General features: G+C 39.1%; 1 protein-coding gene across 4 annotated transcripts in view; it reads left to right on the top strand.

Moving 5' to 3' along the window:
• The window catches only part of POU6F2 (POU class 6 homeobox 2), a 502,018-nt gene that overhangs the window by 55,003 nt on the left and 422,894 nt on the right, over nucleotides 1-24,121 (top strand). For 2 of the 4 annotated variants that reach the window (XM_061586055.1, XM_061586054.1), the window contains exon 2: nucleotides 10,222-10,393. In XM_061586055.1, coding sequence (XP_061442039.1) covers nucleotides 10,228-10,393 — 166 coding nt within the window. In that variant the 5' untranslated portion in view covers nucleotides 10,222-10,227. Of the gene's footprint in view, nucleotides 1-10,221; nucleotides 10,394-24,121 lie in introns of those variants that run through there. The other 2 variants (XM_061586057.1, XM_061586059.1) reach the window with 1 other exon arrangement.

Below are 24,121 nucleotides of genomic sequence, written 5' to 3'. Positions count from 1 at the left end.
CCAGCTTGGACGGCTTTAAAAGAAGATTAGACAAATTCATGGAGGACAGGGCTATCAATGGCTACTAGCCATGATGGCTGTGCTCTGCCACCCTAGTCAGAGGCAGTATGCTTCTGAAAACCAGTTGCCGGAAGCCTCAGGAGGGGAGAGTGTTCTTGCACTCAGGTCCTGCTTGCAGGCTTCCCCCAGGCGCCTGGTTGGCCACTGTGAGAACAGGATGCTGGACTAGATGGGCCACTGGCCTGAACCAGCAGGCTCTTCTTATGTTCTTATGTTCTGTTGTGCCTTCTCTGTTGTGGCACCTGCCGTATGGAATCACTTCCCCTCAGAGATTTAGCAAGTGCTGCCAGGAACATACTTCTGGAGCTTGTTGAAAACGTATTATTTACTTGGGCCTTTGGGCCCATTAGTATAATCTGATGCACTTTCACTAGCTATAGATATTGCTTTATTTGTTGTTTCATCTATTGATTTTAGTTAATATCTGTTTTAGCTGGTTGTAAATGCCTTACTATTTTCATACATTGGGCAGTATATAAATGGTTTTAATTTATTTTTAATTGCTTGTTTGTGAACATTCCATGCAGCACTCATCTGGACCCTGCGTGTGTTATAGGAAAGAAAACAGTAGCCTGCAAGGGCTGGACTGTTGAGCACAGGTGTGAGGCTTGGCAGCCCCAGAGGGGTCCCCCAAATAACACTGCCACACTGCTAGTCTTGTGTTGTTGTTTTTTAATTCACAGTGGCATGCTGTTGCCAGAGTGAAGCCCCTGACAGTCACACTCCACATCTTTAATGCCCCAGACAGCCTCGGGCCTCATGTGGACCTAGAAGCACTGTGACAACTGAGGAGGACAGTCAAGACTGTTTGGATCTTTGTTCTAACAGTCACATGCTGTTAAAATATTTAAACAACAACAACAAGAAGAAAGATGTTGGGAGTGTTGCTGCTGCCAGCCAGTAAGGAGGAGGAGAGAATAACAAACCATTCCAAGGAGGAAATATTTGCATTAGGAGAAATGCAAATGCCAGTTTCAGAAGAGGGATTTTCTTCAAAATTTCACCATGGGAGGAAAGAGTTAAATTACCTCTCCATGGCTGCCTTGATTCTTTTAATTATCAGCCCCCTCACTTGATGCAATTTGCATTTTAAAAAGCCAATGTGTTCAATGCAAAGCCATTAATGACACCTGTAGTTTGGTTCTGAGACAGGTAATTTGAAGACGTAATAAGTGGCTTTCAATTAGCCCCAGATAATATTTAATTAGCTTTTACAAACTGCCTCATATACTTTATCTAAAAAAGCTTTGACAACACCTATGGAACTGTATGGGAGTCCTAAAAAGAGAGCAAAAGGTGCATCCTTCAAAAAAATTGTTTACTCAAAAAAAGTATCATCACCTAGCCAAAACAAATATTCTCTCACCAACAATTTCCACATCCTCTCTGTCATCCGGGTTAACTACTTTTTTACACTGTTGAATCTTCCAGACAAGTTTTTGTTGCAGCGCATGTTGGTACGGTCCAGAGAGGCGGTACCGAAGCAGGTTCGATCAGAAATAATCCAGGCCAGGCAAAGTACTTTCTAAGAGACTTTTACTGACTTTAGGTTTCTCAAACGCAGTCCTCCTTCCATACAACATTCCCCCACACCAGAGCTGCCGTGAGTCCTGTTCTTATCAGAGCTGTTGCCCTTGCCAACCAGCTGCTGGCCTTGACAGACCTGGCATTCCCTCTTGCTCTGGTTAACCCTTTTACTTCAGGTTTCCTGAACCTCTTTCTGTGAGACACACAGATAGCACAACAGGCCAACAGCCCCCACCTGTGACTCACAGAAAGCAAAATACATTTATCTTATTTCATTTTTACAATACAATTTCAATTCATTTCAATAAACATATGTACATATCATTTTTGTTATTCATCACTTTGATACAGTCTCTATTTCCATTTCATTTCTTGTTTTTGTTTCTTTATTCATACAATTCATACAGCATGTTTGTTGATTTTATTTTACAGCATTTTTCTCAGAGTCATTTACATTTCATTCTTCAATACAGTATTTCCACATTAAATCCATTGTTTCTGTGTCTATTGGCCCTTCTTTTACCCATTCTGTAGGATATTCATCTGTCTCATCTTCCTCGTGTTGTGTTACATTAAAAGTGAATCTATGTGGCGGTTTTCCTTTTGTTGTTCTCTTAGAACGTCTGACACTGTCAATTTCCATTGCTTCTTCACTCTCATCTTTCATGGTTCCTGCACCTGAGCCTGCACTTGTTCCTGGCACTTCTGTATCTTGCATCACTTTGTCCTCACTCCTCAGTCTCTTAATGTTACGTTTGCCACCCTTAATCAAATCAGTTAACGGATCTCTTAAGGGTATTTGAGGACCAAAAGGAATATCTGCTGCACCCTGTTTGCTTGCATCATCAAGCACAATTGTTTGACTATTTTTCCATGGCTGATCTACTACTTTTATGCTTCTGCTAAGTACTACTTGTTGCGTTTCAGGTACCCATATTCTATAGAACGCATTCTGTAATCCCAAAACACGACCTGCCTGAGCTCTTGGGGCCATTTTTCCATGTCTTTTCTGTCTAGCAACATGCACCCAGCACTTTGCTCCAAAACGCTCAATATGTGTTAGCCTGGGCTTTCTCCCTGTCAACTTTTCGTAGGGAGACATTCCAATCATTCTGTGTACAAGACGGTTTTGTATGTATACAGTATATAAAATACATTCACCCCAATATGTATTATTCAATTCTGCATCTGCTAGCATGGCTCTCATTGAATCCTGCAGAGACCTGTTCCTTCTCTCTGCTGTCCCGTTGGAAAATGGGGAGAAGGGAGCAGTGAGACTTTGGGTTATTCCCTTCTTTTCCATATATGTTTTCAATGCATTACTTGTAAATTCACCCCCCTGGTCTGATTTAATATTTTTAATAATAACCCCATGTTGTGTCTCTGTTCTCTGTATAAATGTGCGTAATTTATCTTCCGCTTCACTTTTCTTTTTCAATAAATACACGTGCGTAAATCTAGAAAAATCATCAACAATCACTAAGTAGAATCTTGCCCCTCCTTTTGAACACTGTAGAGGTCCTGCTAAGTCAACATGAATGAGCTGATAAGGTTCCGTGGTAGTGCTTTCAACGCTCTTATTTATGGGTGCCACTGTCATTTTTGCTTTATAGCATGCATCACACTCATCTACATGCTCACAATTTGTTAACTTTAAGTCTTTACTATGCTTTGGGGTGTTTTTAATTTTCTTGAAGTTGGCGTGCCCTAATCTTCTGTGCCACTCATGAATGCAATTTTCGTGTACGTTTTTATTAACTCTTAACCAGGCACATGTTGGTTCAGCACGCTCACTCTGTACTATAAACATTGAGTCCTGCAACTTCCCCTGCATACATATTTCATTGCCTTTCTGCAGAATGCATCTATTTCCTTCAAAAGACACTTTACAGCCAAGTTGAGTTAATTTTCTCACTGAAAGAATATTACATTTTAAATTAGGAACTAAAAGTACATCTGTCATTATTGTTTTAAGATTACTCAACCTGATAGTGCCCCTGGCAATCGCGTCCCGTGTCGATCCATCGGCTAGATAAATCTTCTCTTGAACAGGCTTTGAAGTGTAAAACAAACTTGCGTCAGTAATCAGGCAATTTGACGCCCCGCTATCCAGAAGCCATTTAGAGCTAAGTGTTTTATTGTCCTCCTCAGTAATAAAGTTTACACTCGGTTTCTGCCATCCATAGTCCCTGTTTCTTCTTTTCTTACTCAAACAATGTCTTTGTATATGTCCCCGGGACCCACAAAAATAACATGTTTTATTTTCTTGCCTGTTTCTTGAATAATTCTGTTGTGCTGCTTCAGCCTCTTTAGACTCAGTCCTTTTACTCTCCTGTCTTCTGTTCCATTCCTATTGCAGCTTTTGCTCTACAAAGTCCAAATTTAAAGTCCCATCAGGTAAAGTTTCCATACTTGTCACCAAATTGTCCCATTTTTGATCAAATGATGATAAAATGATATAAACCATTTGAATGTCACTGTGATTCACTCCTCTATCTTGAAGATCTGCAAACAATCGACGAAATTCAGCAAGATGCTCACTCATAGTCACTTCATCTGTAAAACGCATCTGATAAAGTTTCCGCGCTAAACACAGCCGGCTCTCTGCTGTTTGCTGCACATGAGCAGCCCTCAACTTTTCCCATATTTCATGTGCTGTCGGCTCATTCCTTACGTGTAGCAGTTGAGAATCAGACAGCCCTAGAGTAATAAATGCTTTCGCTTTCTCATCTCTCTTCGTCCACGCTGCTGATGGAGCGGCCGGAGGGAGATTTTCCACCACGTCATATAAATCTTCTTTGACCAGAACTGCTTTCATTCTCCACTTCCAACTGGCATAATTAACGGCACTCAATCTTTCCATCGGCATCCCGGTTGATAGGTTTATTGCCATGTTGCTCACTCTTTTACTTGCCTCTCTTTTGCTGCTTTCTTTCACTTCAGCAACGGATCAGAACAGCTCCAGAACCTCCTTCTTTGGACCGTATGCTGGGCCCATAACCCGTGTTGCAGCACGTGTTGGTACAGTCCAGAGAGGCGGTACCGAAGCAGGTTCGATCAGAAATAATCCAGGCCAGGCAAAGTACTTTGTAAGAGTCTTTTACTGACTTTAAGTTTCTCAAACGCAGTCCTCCTTCCATACAACATTCCCCCACACCAGAGCTGCCGTGAGTCCTGTTCTTATCAGAGCTGTTGCCCTTGCCAACCAGCTGCTGGCCTTGACAGACCTGGCATTCCCTCTTGCTCTGGTTAACCCTTTTACTTCAGGTTTCCTGAACCTCTTTCTGTGAGACACACAGATAGCACAACAGGCCAACAGTTTTGTTCTGAAGTCAAGTAATAAAGGGCCAACTAACTACCGTTTTGTTTGAGCCTGTGTAAAATAACTGTGACAAAGTCAATTTCCAGAAAGATATCTGCATTGGTTAGTATCTAGCACCAAAGCCACAATAAGCACAACAAGACTTCCATCAGTAGTTCATACATAGCATGAATATCAGATGGAGACTTACAAATGTTGCAGCCATTTTGTTTTAAAGTACTAGTATTAGGTGTAAGTTACGGTAAGGAAAAGAACTCATTTCTTTCCTTATGGTTTTTTTAAAAGTGTGTTTTTCTGCAGGTTCTTGCCCTTTCCTGGTCTTACTAATGAATTGCCCTCTCCTCTTCAAATACTGTGCCAATATCTCATTTATTTCAATGAGCCTTGTACCTCTGCAAGAGACCCAGTGTGGTGTAGTGGTTAAGGTGCTGGACTGCGACCTGGGAGACTAGCGTTCGAATCCCCACACAGCCATGAGGCTCACTGGGTGACCTTGGGCCAGTCACTGCCTCTCAGCCTCAGAGGAAGGCAATGGTCAACCCCCTCTGAATACTGCACAACATGAAAGCCCTATTTGTAGAGTCGCCGTAAGTCAGAATCGACTTGAAGGTAGTCCATTTCTATTTGCATTTGTACCTCTGCAGGTGCACTGAGGGCCAGACAGTAGCAGTATGTTCATTGAATGCATATTAGTAACAAACTGACTATGTGTAATTGTCATAAATTTCATCCTGACACTAAGTTGTTCGACACCATTTGTTTATTCACAATAACACCTGATAGGTGGGTGTTTTTTTAAAAAATAGTTTGATGACAGAATTGTTTTTTAAAAAATCAGTAGTTATACATATGTTTTAACAGTTTTTAATACTGTATTTTAAATTTCTGTAATGGGCAGGCAATAATAATAATAATAATAATAATAATATCTGCCTGAAAGATTTAAAAATTGTTCTGTTTAGCTTCTGGGGAGAGACAACCTTATAGCACAATCTTATGCATGTCTACTCAGAGGTCTATTCCCAGTTAAGGAGTTACTAACCTGCGGCCCTCCAGATATTGTTGGACTCCAATTCCCCTCAATGGTAGCCAGCATGACTGATATGAATGGTGAGAGTTGTAGCCCAGCAACATTGGGAAGGCCACTGGTTAGCCATCCCTAGTTTTTTGCAGCCTTCCCTTTTTCCCTCTGTTGCTTTGTGCCGCCTCCATACTTCATCTGATTTGCATTCTCCAGTATGAGAGGCAGGGTAAACACTTCCAAGATGGTGTTGGGCATGCATTTCGACACAGCTGTCCTTGAAAATTGTTCTGTGAAAACTGTGCACAAGGGGCATCTGTGGTACCATTTGGGAGGATGTATTTATTTATTTATACATTTATAATCTACCTTGTCCTACATTTGGGGCATCTGGAACCATAAAATACCAAAAACATGAATACATTAAACAGTTAAAATTGTAAATGCGATAATATAAAAAACAAGAAATAGCTAAAAACACATTCTGAGGCCTTATTCCCACAAGCAGCAAATGAACTGATGTCTGGACTATACCACTTGAGACTGCAGGAGGGGACCCACATGATTGAATGCTCCTCCTCCTGCAGTCTCAAGTGTTATATTATCTAAACACAGAAAACTAGAACCTCGGGAGAAGGTTTCTAGCCTGGCGTTATTCCTAATGCCAGTTTTCTGTCCCCACCTGCTGTCTGCCCAGAAAGTGGTTTATTACCAACTTACTTCTTGTTTATGAGGACTAGGTCTCATTTCCTGGTTGAAAGGTTTGGGAGCAAGTTCTTCCCGTCTGGTCAGTGTGTTCGCTCCACAGGAGACTTGGCCTCTCAGCTATGCACGTCCCAGACCATGAAGGGCTTTAAAGGGATCAGGCATGACCAGCATTTCCAAGGCACTGCCCACACTGCTGCAAAAGACTGGATCCAATACAGTTAGGACCCAGATATCTGTATTAGATAGAATATTGGCCTTGGGTCAGGGAGACCTGGGTTCAAGTACCCCACATGGCCATGCAGCAAACTAGGTGGCTTAGATGGCTAGGGTGTTTTATTTATTTTTATTTATTTATTTTATTTATTATTAAATCTATAACCCTCCCTTCCTCCCAAAGAGAGCCCATTGTTATATCTCAACCTACCTGAATATTTGTTATAAGGATACAACAGGGAGTATGGATGTTGCTTTTACCTTGGAGATGCAAACTATCTGAATACAGTAATACCTCAGTTAATGAAATACATGCTTTCCTGGACATTACTTCTTTAACTGAAGTAGGAATAACATGAAAAAAACAGGGATAGGTTCCTACACCACACAAAAAAAGAGCAGTTCAACATATTTCAGCACACTTTTTATTCAAAACTAACAATATGCATGTCTGAAATGAAACAACCAGGTCAGGTAAGCCTTGCATACAAATTACTTGAAGGCTTCTTCCAAAATGCATCCAGGGATGCCCGCCTTGCCTTTTTCCTTTTATCATGTAGTATCTTGCTATAGCAATCTAAAGCTTTGAGCACAGTTCTCTTCTCCATACGCTCGAGCAGACAGGCAAGGGGCAGCCACCAACACCACCCTCTGCTTGGTCTCTCTCTCTCTCTCTCTCTCTCTCTCTGCCATCCTCCCCTACAGTTGAGCAGATCCGTCTGCAGTAAACAGTGCTTCCAGGGCACCCGAAGCACTGCTTCCTGTGCCACCTGGCAAGGAGCGCCATTCCAGCCACATGTGACAGAGCTGCCTGCAGCAGCTGCAGTCCAGTAGTCAAGAAGCCACATTCTGACTGGCTCGGAGTGTGCACCCCCCCACATCCCCTGCACCCCCAAAAAGACTTTGTTAAAAGGAGCTTCTTTCCTGGAGGGTTTCTTAACTGAGGTATTACTGTACTAAACTGCTTGACTGCGGCATATACAAGAGTAGATGCTATAAAAATGCATTATTAAAAGTAAAACTAATCAAAGCTGATGAATGCCTGGTGCTACACACCCCAAATTGAATAAAGACATCTGTCAAATTCACACCAATTAATACATCATAAATGCTAGCATTTTCATCTGAAAATGACGTGAATTGGCATCACTAATTGGCATCACATGTCTACTGTGAAGTAAGCCCTATTGAATTCAGTGGGGCTTACTCCCAGGTAACTGGGGTTAGGATTGCAGCCTTAATTGATTACATTTCAAATAAGCTGACAACAATCCAATTTATTTTCTGAAAAGCTCAAGGTGGGCATTACTGGACTTTAAAAAAGAAAATACCCACCAAAACAACAACAACAACAATGTAGTATTGTTATTGGTTCCTATCTGCAATAATCTAATGCTGACAGAGAGTAGTATTTTATTTAGTAATTAACAGTGTAAAGGAGAGAGAAGCTGTCATGTTGGTTCTTAAGCTGGGGAATGTGATGAAAGATGATATCTCCAATCTCATCCTTTCCACTTGTTTAGGATTGTCAGGATGAGAAATGTCAGCATTATGAAAGCTCAGCTCTGCTCTTGATATGATAAAACCCTTCAAAAGCCAGTCTCCCTCCCTCCCTCCCCCCCTCCTTTCTCTCTCCCGGCTCTTGCTGCTTTTTTTTATTTATCCTGTTTTGTTAGATGGCAGAAATATAATTCTTTTCTTTCTTCCTATTATAAGCCAGCATTTTTGTTTTATTATATGTTTCACAACCCTTAATGTCCCACTGAAAATTACCTTGTTAAATGACAGTGTTTCAAAGCCATGAATCCTTCCCCTCACCCCATTCCCTCTGAGGTTTGAAACAGTCAACAGACTGTAAAGAATAAATAATAAAAAAGTATTGATTATTTTGATGACTGTGAGATTCAATTAAGTATTAATTTTGCCCTCCAGTGGACCTATCAAGGTATTCAAAAGGGAGGATTCGGCTTGAACTAAATGCGTGCTGAGTGCTTCAGCCTTAAATAGGGAGAAAATGTGTTTACCTACAGTATTTGAAGAAGAGTGCATTGATGCACGGAGTCCAATATTTAAGTGCTGTGCAAATTAAACCCTGGTGACAGTGACATTGTTTTCGGCGATATGAGTATTGACTAAAGAAGTGCATTTGATGACAGCTTAAACTATTTGTATTGATTAACATTTTCATAGATTATCATGTGTCATATCAAATTCACTTTTCAGACATGAATACATTAAAAACCCCATAGGCAACCATCGACCAATGTGCGGATGGGGCAGAGAGAACATGCTAACCAACCTACTTGTGCGCTGGTCACCTGTTCTCTGCATAAGAACCATTTAGGCATGAACTTAGCAATAAATAGTTGGGAGATCACACAACAAGGTCACTTGTTTCTTTTTGGATCCCCATCCCCGCAGTTTTGGGTATTTATTGGCAAAGCTGATGAATGATAGCCTGTTCTGGAAGTCATAACCGACCCCTCAGCCCCCAGCCCTAAAAATCACTGAATGAGAAGATAAAATAGATTCAGATAATCAGGGAACATTTGAAAACAATTCATATATTGCATATATGCATATGCATTATGGAAATATAATGTCCCAAACACAAGAATGATTGCAAAAATTTAGTAAGTATCCTGTGCCAGTTTTTGTCTTTTTAAAATGTAAATATGTTTGTTTCATTTGATTAATTGATTGATTTGTCTGTCTGTCTTTTTCCTTAAGTGTGAGATTATGGACTTTTGGAGCCTAATAACCCAAAGACAAAAGTAAACCTTTCATTATCTTGTCTTGATTGCATTTGATGAAATTAAGTACTTGTATTGTTTAAATTTTTGCTTTGTAGTGTTATGGAAACATTTTTATATTGTGATCATTGCTGTTTTGCGTCTGAGTTGATTACTATTTGAGTGAGAAAGCTTTTTCTGTTTTTGGAGCGAGAGCCCTAGGACATTCACAGGCTTTAAAAAAAAAAAACCCACTGCTGGACCACACTCGCACCATTCACCCCTCTTTACTGCATTAAAGAGCGAGGTGTAAAAACATGCACACAAAGAAGCACATTCCACAATTAAAGCTGTGTTGGTTATGTAGCTTTCCCTGAAGTTTTTCTCCAAAGCATCCGGAATCTCTCACATGCTAGTTGAGCTTTAATAGGGTGGGGAGTAATGGAAAACTCATTGGATCTGTAATAGCTCTTCACTTGACTGCAGCCAGCAATAACAGCAGGAGCAGCCAGAGATAAGAGAAAGTGTGTGTGTGTGTGTGTGTGTGTAAGGGAAAAAGGGAGAGAGGAGTGAGAGACAGAATACGCACACCAAAGCTGCCACTTTTCTCCCCCTCACTCTTTCCCCCCCCATCCTAGGATCCAATGATAGCTGGACAAGTCAGTAAACCCTTGCTGTCACAGCGGAGTGAAATGAATGCAGAGTTGAGAGGTGAGAACAAGGCATCTGCTTCAGACAACGAGCTGAATGAGCCCCTGCTTGCGCCTGTGGAATCAAATGACAACGAGGACACTCCCAGCAAGCTCTTCGGTAAGTCTGTCGAGGTATTTCATGTTTGGAGTGTTGTTGCCTCTGCACTGGTGTCACAGAATCTGAGAGAAGAGAAAGGAGATAAAGAAGATAATATTTGATGGAACCAACTTCTGTTGAGGGAAGAGTAGGCACAAGCTGCTTGAAAGAGTGTGCTTGGTGGCTGACAAAAGTTTGGTGTGAGAAATGCTATTTCATTACCGATGCAATAGCCGCAATCCGCAAACCACATACTCTGGAGTAGTTCTAGAATAGTCACATAGACATCAATGGGACGTCAACAATGCTGCTCTTCCATGAGCAACTCATGTATTGCTACTTTTTCTGTCTTGGATGTTTTGTTTCTGTGCTACCATGCTGTCCAGAAAAGCAATCTCCTGTGTTGGTTGGTTTGATTTTATTAAGAATTAAGCGTTAAATATGACATTTTGGGGTGTGCAGCCAATGCTTCAGATTTTCCTTGCAATGTCTGAAAACTTTTGTCTACAGTAAACTTTTCTTAAATATTTTGAAGAGGGGTTTTCCCCCTTTTGTTTGTCACTCTTTAAAAAGAGATCATCTTCCTTTCATCTTGTATTAGGCATTATTATGCCATTCTAGAAAACCTTAATTTGGGATAATTTAGTGTAAACTGATTCATCATGATTCATTATGTATTTTAAATGAAAGAAGGAAAGGAAAATACATTTTGTAGATTAGAAATGTGTTTTACAATACATTTGGGTATACTGTGTATTTTAAACAGCTGATAATAGCGAACGAAAACGTAGCTTTTCAGAAGTATCGGTTTCATATCCAAAATGAAAATAAGAAGTGTTATACCCCAGCCCAGATATCTGTCATTCAAACCAGTGTAAGACAACTCAAGCAACTGCAATCTCTAATCAGAAAAGGGAGCAGAGCGTGTTCGGGGGTGTGCTTGAGTGATAGATGTTGATATATGTATGTGCTGGAGCAGTACTACATAGTGCAATGTGACATTTGGATTCTATAGCAATTGCTTCTGAAAGAGTCTCTTTTAATTATTTCCACATGCTACTTTTTGAGAAGAAGGTTAAGAGGCATGAGCAGGAAACATGTATTTTGTATTTTGAAAAAGTATCTTGTTTGAAAGAGGAATATATCTTTTAGAAAACAACAATCATGTTTTTCAAATCTGTAAGGAAGGTGAAGATATACTTGGATGTCTGTATTTTCGCTACAGCATGAAGCTGCAAAATGATTTTTGCAAGGTCCATGCAATATTGATCAAAGGAAATGCCCTATCATTTCAGAGAGACAGGTAGATGTAGAGAAATAATGTAATTCTATAACATAGCCAACTGGATAACTATATTTGAATTATATAATTCCCACTATAGATTGTGTTTTCCATTTAAATACAAGTTGTTAGTGATATCTGTTTCTATAAAAACAAAAGAAAAAGATAATTTCCTTTTCACATGTGAATATTTAGCTGCTATCTAACTGAATCTGTTTTGTGCAGCTAATGAAACGTTGTACTTTAAAAAAATTAAATTGAATGGTCATTCAAACTAACATCTAAACAATTTTCATAATCTTAAATGCCCACGTTTTGTGTTTTGAAAGCAAGAGATTAATTTAAAAAAACTGGCTGCTTTGGAAGTTCTCCAGTCAACACTATTCAGTTCTAAATACATTCAAACATCAAACTTTGAACAAAATTAGCTGTACTATAGATTGCTGCTGTTTATGCTGTGTGTTTTAGTTCAGGCACAAGTTTTATAATAAAGAATAAAGCCTCCCCAATGATGATTCTGTAAATAACTTTATAATTATTTATAGTTGAAAACTTCTGTTGGGTTTGCTAGGATAAAAATAAAATTTCTATATTGTTTTAAATTGTCACACAATTAAATTGCAGCAGATCAGTTCATGATGAAATATATGCAAATAAAATGACTAAAAATTAAGTATTCTTAAGTTAATATATGTGTGAATTTATTTCAATGGCTGTTTATTTTGCTTATGTCAGTGGAACTTGAAACTGTTGAATTTTGGCTGGATGATGCCTCCTGTTAACAGTATAAAGACAGCATAAAGATCATACCCAAGTTTGTATGTATTGATGGTTGGAGTGAGCAGCTAAAAATAATCGTCTTTAAACCACTAACAGTGTGGTCCTATACATGTCTAGTCAGAAATAAGGCCCATTGAGATTATGGGACTTAAACCCAGGTAAATGTTATAGGATTGCTACCTTAATCAGGAACAGTCCCACTGATTTCAATGACATTGTTCTGGGGAAAAAACCTTTCCCCATCAGAATATCTGTGTGGGATACAGAAGGCACTTATACAGGGTTGTACTTTCCATCCAGATTATGTATACTTCTGATTGCTATAAGGAGAGATGTAAGAGGAGAGAGGAAGGGGGGGTTGACTATAAAAGGCAAGATAAATGTATCAGAAACACATGGGAATATTCAGACCAAGTAACGTCTGTAATTTGGGAAGTGAATTGTGTGTTTAATTAAACATCCTTCAAAATTAGGACACTTAATTTTGTCTTCTTTGCAAGAGGTTTTCCGTGATGACGTGAATCATGAATAGGTCTTCTGTAACAGTTTCCCAATGTTTGGAAAGCTGATGTCACTTGTGTCCCATTTTATAATTATTGTTTCTGTATCTGGATGTCTTGTTTTCATTATCTTGTTAAACATTTTTATTATTGTGTAGAGCTCTGAATCTTTGCCAAGTATATATCTTTTCTTACAACAGACAAGGAGATGGAATAATAGTTGAGGCCCTCAACTTTCACTCAACCCCCCCCCCTGTGTTGTCATATCTCACAGTTTCCCACAGCTGTAGTGTTTGACGGTTTTATGTGTTAATGTCTGATAGCACATAGTAGGAAGCTGGCTTTTTTCCAGCAGCAGTAGCTCCAGTTTTAGGTGGCAGTGACTCGGGATTAAGATTGATAGTTTTCTTTTTCTTCTTTCTATCTCCCTACCTCCCCCCCTTTTTTTCTTTTTTTGGCTTGTGAAGGCAGTACAACACACTTTTGGCTTACCTCCAAAATTCATACTTTGCCACAAGTGGCAGAGAAATCAAAGAATCCTAGTCTGAGTTTCTTTAGCTCTCAAACAAATGTTAAGAACTTTGACATAGATCCATGGCTAACATAATTGGTTTTAAGCTATTTATATATCCTGGTCTTTTTGTGTGTGTATGTGTGTGTGTGCATAACCCACGCACCCCATATTATATTTTAAAAGTTCCTGCCTTCCAAAATGAAACCCTAATTTTGTGCTTATCAATTTATAAACATTTGATATGTTTCCTATACTGAAAACTTTGTATGCTCTGCGAAAATATGACCAAGATGCTCTTGAGTACCATTTAAAGTGAATAAGAGCCTCAATAAATAACCCTTGTATTCTCTAAAGAGTTACATCAAGAGCATTAACTTGCATAGTTTTGAGACCTACATTACACTAATGTGATATAATTCCAGATTTCATTGAGAAACACAAGGTCACACAGGTAGCGTTTAAGTGATACATTATTTACTCCTATTAATTGTGTGTGTGTGTGTGTTGATTTCTATTTTAGTTAGTATGCCAATATTTAGAAGCAAGTAGAAAGTTTGTTAAATAATTTAATTTCTAGGCTTGCCACTGTTCAGAGAATTAATAAATATGTGTTCACTGTAGTACTGTATTTCCAGTTCATGACATTGACACAAAACCAGATCCCTTACAAAGATGACTGCAGACAGAATATGTGCTGTATAATTTGACTCTGTAACTACTATGCCCTGCATGATATTTTTAATCTAGCAATAGTTTGATAATAAGTATTGTTAATTCTTGAGATGGTATTTATATAGTTCATAATTGTATTTTAGTTTTAGGCATTCAGCCACCAGACTCTTTATGTGAAAGGGACTATAGTCCTGACTGTATTCCCTAGTGTAATTGTAGCGCCACGGAAGTTTGCACCTCCATCTATGTCCTGCATGCTCCTAAAAAGTCTCTTGCTACAGTCTTATGCAAGATCGAAGTTGCCCCAGGATTCAGGGTACAGGGTCCCTGTGGTGGCCTGTGAGACATCGGCAGCACACTCTTACCCTTTCCTTTTTGCTTCCCTACTGTCTTGATTGTGCTGCTCTGCTGTGCCACATAAAGACTATTATCCAGTGCTGATAGCTGTCACTCACTGCCCAAGTTCAAGGAGCGGGTCTAACTCCCAGAGTAAGAAGACGAGAAGCTCTCTTAGGAGCCTAGTCGAAGATAGCACAGAATAATGCTGTTACTATTAAAACATGGGATTTGAATGTATAGTAAATATAGTTCATTTGTAAAGCAACAGTCATTTGAGGTCCAGTCCAACTGACCCTGAAATCAACATAAATGACATGTTTTTGACAGATTCTACCAATGAAAGACTGTAAACAGTTACAAGGAAAAATAATAGTAATATATTACAATAATTAGTCATGTACAATTCAGTCCCAGTTTGCTTATATATGTAACCCTAATTGAAACTCTGTGGTGTGAGAAGAATGCTCATTCAAGCCAACTTCAGGTCATGTTTGCTTGTGAATTGTGAAACTGTTTCATTATCATAACAGCTGTACTTGGTTTTGTTTTTAGATTTTGCAGGCAACAAATATTGTACTGTAAGGGGGATCAGAGCACAGCCTTTTGTCATGGGAGATGTAGAGGTGGGTCAGCTAAGGTATATGCAAGCACAGTACAGTTTGCTAGCACTAGTAGATTTCACTTCAGCATATTGGTTTATTATAGCCTATGCCTATCTGGTGCCCTCCTGATATTTTGTACTACAACTCCCATCAGCCTGAGCCTAGGGGTGATGGAAGTTGTGGTCCAAAATATCAGGAGAGCACCAGATTATTGAAGACTGGTTTATCAAATCAAAGTTTCTATTAATATTACCTGTGTTCGACACTGCATACTTTTTCAGACTTAAATGTGTTAAAATATTCAAATCTAGTGTTTTATTCTTCTATAATAAAAAGAAACAGAGAACAGCCAAACTTAAACACTGTTATATCCTGTGCATTTTCAGAAGTTAATCCCACTGATTTCAGTAGTCTAACTAGATGAGATGCTGGGAGATCCATGATTAGATTTCCCACAGGGTTTGTTTTATGTCAGAGCAGCTGCAGGGCTCTTCAGATAATTCAGGGAGAATAATGCTGGGATGGTAGTGTTAAGGGCTATTTAACCCTTTCCCTGCACCATTTCCCTAATATAAATCATCCTCACCTGAAGTAGCTGTTTGGGAGAAAACATACAGGCACCATATGAGTACTTGTTGCACAGGGAAACACATAGAAAGAGCAGCTTCATGGGCAATCTAGATCAGGAAAACAATACAATGGGAAAAGGTTAAAAACTCCCACACCTAATTCAGCCCCTTCCCCAATAGCTAAACTAAAAAACCCCCACAGGAGATCTGATCACAAATGTCCCAGCATCTAATCTAGTTTGGCCTGCGGTCCTGTTCATTTCATTGGGAAAGAATTATGCACATGCTTAGCTCTCCCAATGAAATGGGTGAGACTTTCAGTGCTTAACTGGCTAGTTAAATAGCAGATCTGCAGTAAAATATCTATAGATATTCAAGGGGACAGAGCAATACCAAATATAGGCAGTTATTTAAGCAGGCAAAAGGAATAATGGATGTTTCAAGACCAGCAGCCACTCCTGAAAAATTGGCTTGGGGCAGAAATTGACCACTATTAGGAGATCAAGGACTTAATCCATGCTACATATATCCATGCTATATAGGACCCTAATATACTGTAACACAAAGCTTAGGAAATGATTAGGGTGGTGGGAAATATTTTGCTACCCCTTGCTATTCCTTGGAGAGTCATCTATGTTCAAGAGGGCACGTGTTCTTGAGTGAAATGCTGTTTTCTCAGAGCTCTGCTTAAGAACTATGTTCAACCATATCTGTTCTGGTTAAGACTTATTCATGATTTCACAACACAAATCAAATCATTTGGACATAGACTTATCTAATATGTTTTCACATCTATATGCTTTGCTTTGAATAACAAAGTATTGCAGTATTATATAGTCCTATAAGCTTTAAAATAAGTGAAGCCAAACTTTTTTCAAAACTAATAAACAACAATATATGTAGTTAATGATGATCATATCATTATTTATCTTATCAAATTATTTCAGTAACAAAAACTGTAGTCCAAAGGGGAAAAATATGCACACATGATAAAGAACCACAGTTTGTAACTGGAATGCTTTCTGACTGACAAGCAAGCACTGCTTTTCAATGTAAAGAACTGCTTGCCTCTTCGACAGCAGAGGCAACTTTGCTGAAAACTTTAGAGAATGCTCCTACTGCATACATGGGTCTCAGCCCCTTGCATTGTGGCTAACATATATTAAAATATTATGGTAATGTAGTGTGGGGTGCTACCTGTTCTTGCCCCCATGCGATTAGTGGTCTCTGAGGTTTTAGGCTGCAATCTTGTTCTGCATTACATGCATATATTTTTCACTGGGTTCCACATAACTTCAGTGAGTGTATGAGTGGAAAATTACAGCCATAGTATTTCTTGTATAGATATAAATCAGACTCTAATTTCCCTCTTTCTCTCTTTTGCATGCCACACTATATCACTGTATAAATTGATGCTATGCAATTCTTGGAGGAAGGAGAGCCTACAACAAATAAACACATAATGAGTAAATATTATATGCTAAAGTACAATCATAACATGATTTCTCAGTCTTGAGTATAAATCCTTGCAGACATGTTCCAGAACAGCAATTGGGGCAATCATGCAAAACAAAATTGCTTATGAAAACTGATGAAAAACATTTTGTAAAGAAAGGTTGTACCGAAATATATATTCATGTACTTAGATTACACTTAAGTTTTCCCCACCTTTTCCTGTTAGATAAAGACAATTAAAAAGAGCTGTAATTATTTCATTCAAAAGGAGCAATATATCCTCTAGGTTTTTTTTTAATCATTTCTAAGCTGGGCAGTTTATGCAAATAATCATTTAAAAATCCTTTAATTTGAACATTTGTATACGGTGTGATTATAGGGTTGCCATATTCCAGTCCCAGGCTAAAAGTGTAACTTTTCAAGAAAAGTTTGGAACCCCTAGTGTAAGGCATCTGTCTATGTTCCTATGCTGCTCTCACCCCTCATTTAGGTGCCTGAGATGCTCGCATGTGGACATAGCTCTTTACAGTTATGGAAAGTGATTCTTAATCATGTGTGATCTGCTCTAGGTCTCCAGACAGAAGGTTGCATTGGTGTTTATGGACGTGACCATAAAATATTTTGTGACGTTCAAGTTCTATATGACATCATTCAGTAAATGTGCTTAGGATCGCACCAATGGCATTTCCAAATATGTACTTGCACACACTTTAGTTTTCCATAACACAGTGTTTGTCCAAACCTTCACACTTGGGGGGGGGCACTGCTTGCACACCCCTTCCATAAGCACATCAAGGTTGGAGACACACCTTAACCAAGACACAGACAACAGGGCACTCAAAACAAAAACAAAACAAAAGTGTGTTTTTGTTTTCTGAGGAGGAAGCTCTTCCTTGGGAAAGTCATTATTATTAGCATTAGCATTAGCACTTAAATCCCACCTTCTCTCCAAGGAGCTCAAGGTGGAGTACACAGTTCCAGCCCTTCTCATTCAATCGCCACATCAACCCTGTGACAGGTTAGGCAGAAGGGCAGCGACTGGCCCAGGATCACCCAGCAAGCTTCATGGCTGAGTAGGGATTCAAACCCTAGTCTCCCAGGTCTTTGTTCAACACTCTAACCACTATGCCACACTGGCTCTCAACAGACAGAAATGGGAAGAAATTGAGAGCTGAATGATAGAAACAGAGTCATGAAAACAATTGTAGACAACATATATTTTAAATTGTGTTTTAAATTGTTTTTAAAATATGTGTTTTAAATTGTATATTTGTTTTAATGTTTTTGATTGCCGTAAACCACCCAGAGAGCTTCGGCTATGGGGCGGTATACAAGTGCAATAAAATAAATAAATAAATAAATAAATAAATAAATATGTTCCCATAATGGCTGTTAATTCCTTGATTGTATTATACCTGAGATTACCTTAATGGTACAGTGTCAAATATAGCCTAGGTACATGCAAATGTCTTGAGCAAGAGTAAACGGGGGGGGGGGAATTACTATATTACAAAATGCAGGCTATTGATACTCTTCAATTCTCTGATTTTCACCTGGAGAATGAGCTGGAAGAACAAGCCTGCTAAAATTCAGAGCTTGGAAAAGTTACTTTTTTGAACTACAACGCCCATCAGCCCAATCCAGTGGCCATGCTGGCTGGGGCTGATGGGAGTTGTAGTTCAAAAAAGTAACTTTTCCAAGCTCTGAACCTACTGTAACTGATTTGGGAGTTCCCTTGTATTCTGTGATTGCACTTGTGTTTTAAGTCCATTTGATAATGTACGCTTAAGGCACCCCCTGTTAAAGGCTGAGTTATGTATTTATGGGGGGGGGGAAGTCACTTTTTAAAAAATTGCCAAATCTCCTCTAGCCACACTGGGAACGTGCTCTGCAGACTTTCAGGAAGCATGTTAAGGTCTGATCATAATGACAAGGGCAAGAGAGAAGCAGCTGGGCACTCTCCTGATGTCTATAGTGAGAAGCCAAGGAGAAGGACAAATCCTTGCAGGCAGGTGCTTCACAGAACCACCCCTTTCTTTTCTTCAGTCTCTTGCCATAAACCATCCAGCCGGAGCACAGACTGCCAACCCTGCAATGCCCCTTTGGCGCAACCTTGGAACCTCACTTTGGGCGACTCTTGCAGAAGGGCAAGTCCAGGCCAATGAGCTTCCCCTGATGCTTTTGCCCATCACCTTCTGACCTGACTGTGGCTTATTGACTTCCCACATAGCAATGAGCTCTATGCTATCCGCAGTGCTCGTTGTATGCTCCTTTCGGGACCTGCTGCTGTGGCTGCTTTCCCCAAGTCAGGAGTCCTGGAAGCCCATCCCAACCTTGAAGCCCAGAGTAGGGATTAAGCACCACCCCCTTGCCCTCCCTGCATGCCTCTCTTCTTTTCTCCTCGCCAGGCTCTGTTCGCCCGGAAAATCTAGACCACCTAATGGGTTAAGCAGGCACCGGGTAGCAGGGCTATAATCTGGGTAAAACCCAGCTAACCAGGCAATATGGCAATCCTATGTGATTATTACTCATTGTACAAGACATGGAAAGTGTATAAACTTAGTCATGGCTTCAACAACTTGTCATGCTCAACAAAATTTGACAACCTCCCCATTTTGTAGTCTAACCTACCTTACAGGGTTGTTGTGAGGGTTGGAGAGGGGTAAGATCATGTAGGCCACCTTGAGTTACTTGGAGGAAAGATGAGATAAAAATGCAATAATAAATAAATAAATTCCAGTAACCAGTGACTTGAACCAATTATATCCTGACCCAAAAGCTGTTTACTTGGAAGTTAGCCACATTGATAAAAACAGAAGTCACTTCTATGGTATTACAGTATTCATGGTTAACTCTTGCCATTAATGCAAAATGTCAGATTAACCATTAGTGGTCTGATGTAAATTTGTACAATATTTTTTCTTCATTTTGCTCGTCCATTTGTTTTCTTTGCCAAAACCTTTCATTTCATTATTTATTACCATTTGTTTTGATTTCTTTGACATGTTTTTTTGCTTGTGGTGGCAATAGCACTGAATCTGATTTTGGTGGCTGCCCCGAAAGTGGTCATTTTATTTTCCCAGAATTTTCCAAATGTTGCATTATTCAAGGGCATTCTAAGGGGGGGGGGCTGCTGCCATCAAATAATGGCATTTTTTCTCCCTGGAATGGCACAAAATTCAGGGCATTCTAGTAAAATAAAGTGTTGACTGCAAGGAGTAGCTGCCAAAATTAGCTCTGCTGCTGCCTTTACTGAGAAAGGTAAGACCCACCATCTCTGAATGGTATGCATGTGGGTAACAAAACCGGGAACCATTTGTTCTTTCCTTGTAGCTTTAGTTTCTGAATGAATGAAAATTATTATTATTTTATTAACATTATTTATTAAACTTATGCATTGCCTAATGCAAAATACCTCTAGGTGACTTGCAACTAAAACAAAAACATACAACTCCTTTTGGGAGGAAAGACAGGATGTAAATTTACTAAATAAATAAAAAACAATTTGAAAGAAAAGGGATCCATTTGGTTCAATTTTTTGTTCAATCCAGAATGAATGCAGGCATCCTATGCTGATTGAGAGAGGGTGATGGATAGGCATGAGGTGACTCTCATATATGCTTCACCAGCTGGATCAAGAACCATGCAGACAAATTAGTGTTGTTTGCATGGCTGCTGATGTTGCCTTCTGTAGTAATCAGAGCTGAACACACAAGTTCTGTTCCTGGATCTGGAACTGCACATGTAGCCTAGATCGAACAGTTTGTGCTATCAGCACTGACAGTGCCAATCATCCACTTGGCAGACAGAGTTAGGTTCACTGCAGTGCATGGACCAATGGACTGGGACCAAAGAGACTAAGGAGTATGATACACTTAAACCCAGTACAACTGATTTAGCAGCTGTTAGCAAATTAAAAATTAGTTCTGTGCCTTCACATATCATTATGTGATTTAAATTTCTACACTTTGGGCATATCAAATAAGATTGATGAAACCTATACTTTCTTCAATTTCTTTAGAGTGTTTTTCTCAAATGAAGTAATCTTAGGACAACTCCATCAAACATGTAGGAAAGTTATATCTTGGCCATGCTTTCTCTAACAATTATCTTGAGATAATTTGTAAATATATTTAATCCTTCGAGTAAATGGATTCTCTTCCTCATATGTTGAAATGTGATCCAGCCAATGTTAAGCACTATTGTTTCATAACCTTCAGTAAAATAGTTAAGCGTCAAGTCTTACTTTTTTACTTAGAAAAATATAATGCCCAAGATATTTGTTTCTCTAAAACTACTGCTGTTTTTAAAGGAGCATGTTTCTTAGCAAACTGTAAACAGATAATTTGTGAGGGAACTGGAACGTTCATTCTTTGATTGAGAACCTTGCCAGTTTATAGTTGAGATTAATAATACATCAGATATCCCTATATTAAAAGGAGATGGATGTTACTCTGGGTTTGTCTCAGGTGGTTAGGTAGGAGATAGCTTTTCATCACAATTCTTAACTTTGCTGATTTCCTTTCTTTCTTTGGAATGAAGGTGTATTTCCTCTACTATGTTCTCTTTGCCATTGCAGAGGAGGGGAGTTGGGGTTGTTGTGTTTATTTGATTTGTCTCATAGAGATGACCCATATGTGATTTCTAATACGGGCATGTTTCTGTTCTCCTGTTTTTCAGTATAGCGTTATAATGATCCTTATTGGTCCCAGGTTATGGTCTGAAGGCACATGAGGCCAGCACCCTGTTGAAGCTAAGCAGGGTCAGGTCTGGTCAGTGCCTGGATGGGAGACCGCCTGGGAACCATATATATGTAAGCTGCCTTGGGTTTCTATCATGAAAGGAAAGGTGGGGTATAAATGTAATAAATAAATAAATAAATGTATCAAGTGTTTACTGAATTACCTGTATGTTGTACCATGGGGGAACCATAAGTTAAAATCCAATAAAAATAAACTAAAAAGAGGAGATGGATGTGACAAAGTGAAGGGGAAGAAAATGGGACATAGTTATTTATTCGGACTCTCCATGGGAATTTTGAGGTTAGCCTGGGGAAAGCTTAGATTTGCCCAAATATTCACATGCCTGTTATCACTTAATACCTTCCTGTGTATCTTTTCTGTCTCTACTATCCTGTGTTATATAGTCCCATTATTGTGTTTTCCATCTTAGCTTTTGTTCCTTCTTGATGTTTTTGTAATTTGGGGTTTTAAATCCTTTTCTATACAAAGCTTCCCCATCATAGGTTTGGCATTTAGCCCTGGAGTGTAAGAAATCAGTTCACATATTCTTATGTGTTCATACAAGCGTATGCTTTACTACTGAGCAGTGGGTCTTTCCCAAACTCTTTCTGAAACCTCAAGCCTAAAGCTGCTTATCTGCAAGCAAGACATGCTGGTTTAAAGGAAATTTAAGCTGGAGTAATTGTATTTATGCTGATCTCATACCCCATTATTAGGAAGATAATTCCACTGAAATCAGTGGGAGTTATTTCCAAGTAATACATTCCAGAAGGGTAGCCATGATAGGTCCTATTTGGAGATTGTGTGGATCATCACCAGTATGGTATGTACACATGCAAACTGGATATGTGTAGAAGATGAAGGGTCCTTTCACTAACACACATTATACACTCAGCAGCATGGGATAACTGATAAGCACTTGGCATTAATTTTATTCATATTACTTAAAACTTAAATGTTAACACATTCAGTTACTTGCATTTATATTTTTTTCCATGTCACCTTGACGCTGATGATTCTTCTCCCCTCTGCCCTGGCTGCATTTCTGGTTTGGGGCTTGTTTCTGGCACTACTAATTGATGAGTTTCATCAGTAATATATCCTTTTAAAAGTATTAAAATGCTCCTTTAAAAGCATTAAAAATTTATCTGATTCTTTATCATTGTAAAAATCAGGCTATAAAGCAGAAGGAAACAAAAGCATATTTGTATTGTGACATCTCCTTCGCTATGTTGTGATATAGTTTTGACAAAGCCCATTTAGTCTGAAAGCGGAGGTCATCAGGGGAAGAGTAACGCTGTATTCCATTCTGAGTCAAGAAGCTGTTCTCCTTAAAGAAGCTGAAATTGTATTTGCTTTCTAAGTATTTCAAGTATTTAATCAAGACTCAGCCCCTTAAAATGTTGTCTGCCTCTTTAACATTAGCCTACTACTTGTTAGTTCAGAGACAATTATTTTCTTTTCAAACTGGTAAAAAAAAGAGATTGTGCCAGATGTCCTTTCCACTCTGAAAAATGAAATTTCATTTTCTGAGACCCTGAAGTGCTTTCAGCTGTTGTTAAAGCTCCAACAGGTTTTAGTATGGTGTCAAGCTTTAATTGATTTAATCAGCAGATTAATCAGTTAAAACTGTAGTTGATTAATCAGAGGGGCTGAAAATTAAGCACATTTGTTTGTTTGCCAACACTACTTTGGTTTTGGTGGGTATGTGTGATAGGGAATGAAAAAGAGAACATTTGCAATTTATTTATTTACGTTTATTTGGTTTATTCAGAGTGAACTTTTATACCCTGATCTTAAACACGATGACCTCTCTGATCCATGTGTACTCCATGCAGGTCTTAGGATGCTGCCGTGCTGTGGTATATTAGAATCTCCCTTGCCTAACTGGTGGTCAGTGTGAAATATCTCTTGAGAGAGGAAGTGCCACTCTTGCAAAAGATGGTCAGTGTTGCAAGTGCTGGCTGTACAGTCTTTTCCATGTGGGGATTTTGCCCACATATCACCCTTCCATACATATTAATATGAACAGAAGTGTATCAAGCCAGGTTCAATCCCTGGCACCTGCAGGTAGGTCTGGAAGAGATCCCCATTTGAAACCCTGAAAAGCTACTGCCAGTCAGTGTTGGCAATACTGAGCTAGATGGACCAACAGTCTGATTCAGTATAAGGCCACTTCCTATGTTCCTGTCATTATTGCTGTACTAAATACTTATATGGGTTGGGAAGTCAAAGGAAGTGCAACTGATCCATGCATTTTTTCCTATGCTTCATAATACTTAAAATGGGATCTC

The sequence above is a fragment of the Rhineura floridana genome, chromosome 10 (genome assembly GCF_030035675.1).
Source record: "Rhineura floridana isolate rRhiFlo1 chromosome 10, rRhiFlo1.hap2, whole genome shotgun sequence".
In the NCBI taxonomy this organism is placed as follows: Eukaryota; Metazoa; Chordata; class Lepidosauria; order Squamata; family Rhineuridae; genus Rhineura; species Rhineura floridana.
The sequence above is the reverse complement of the archived record's forward strand: the minus strand, read 5'-3'. Positions and strand labels throughout refer to the sequence as shown.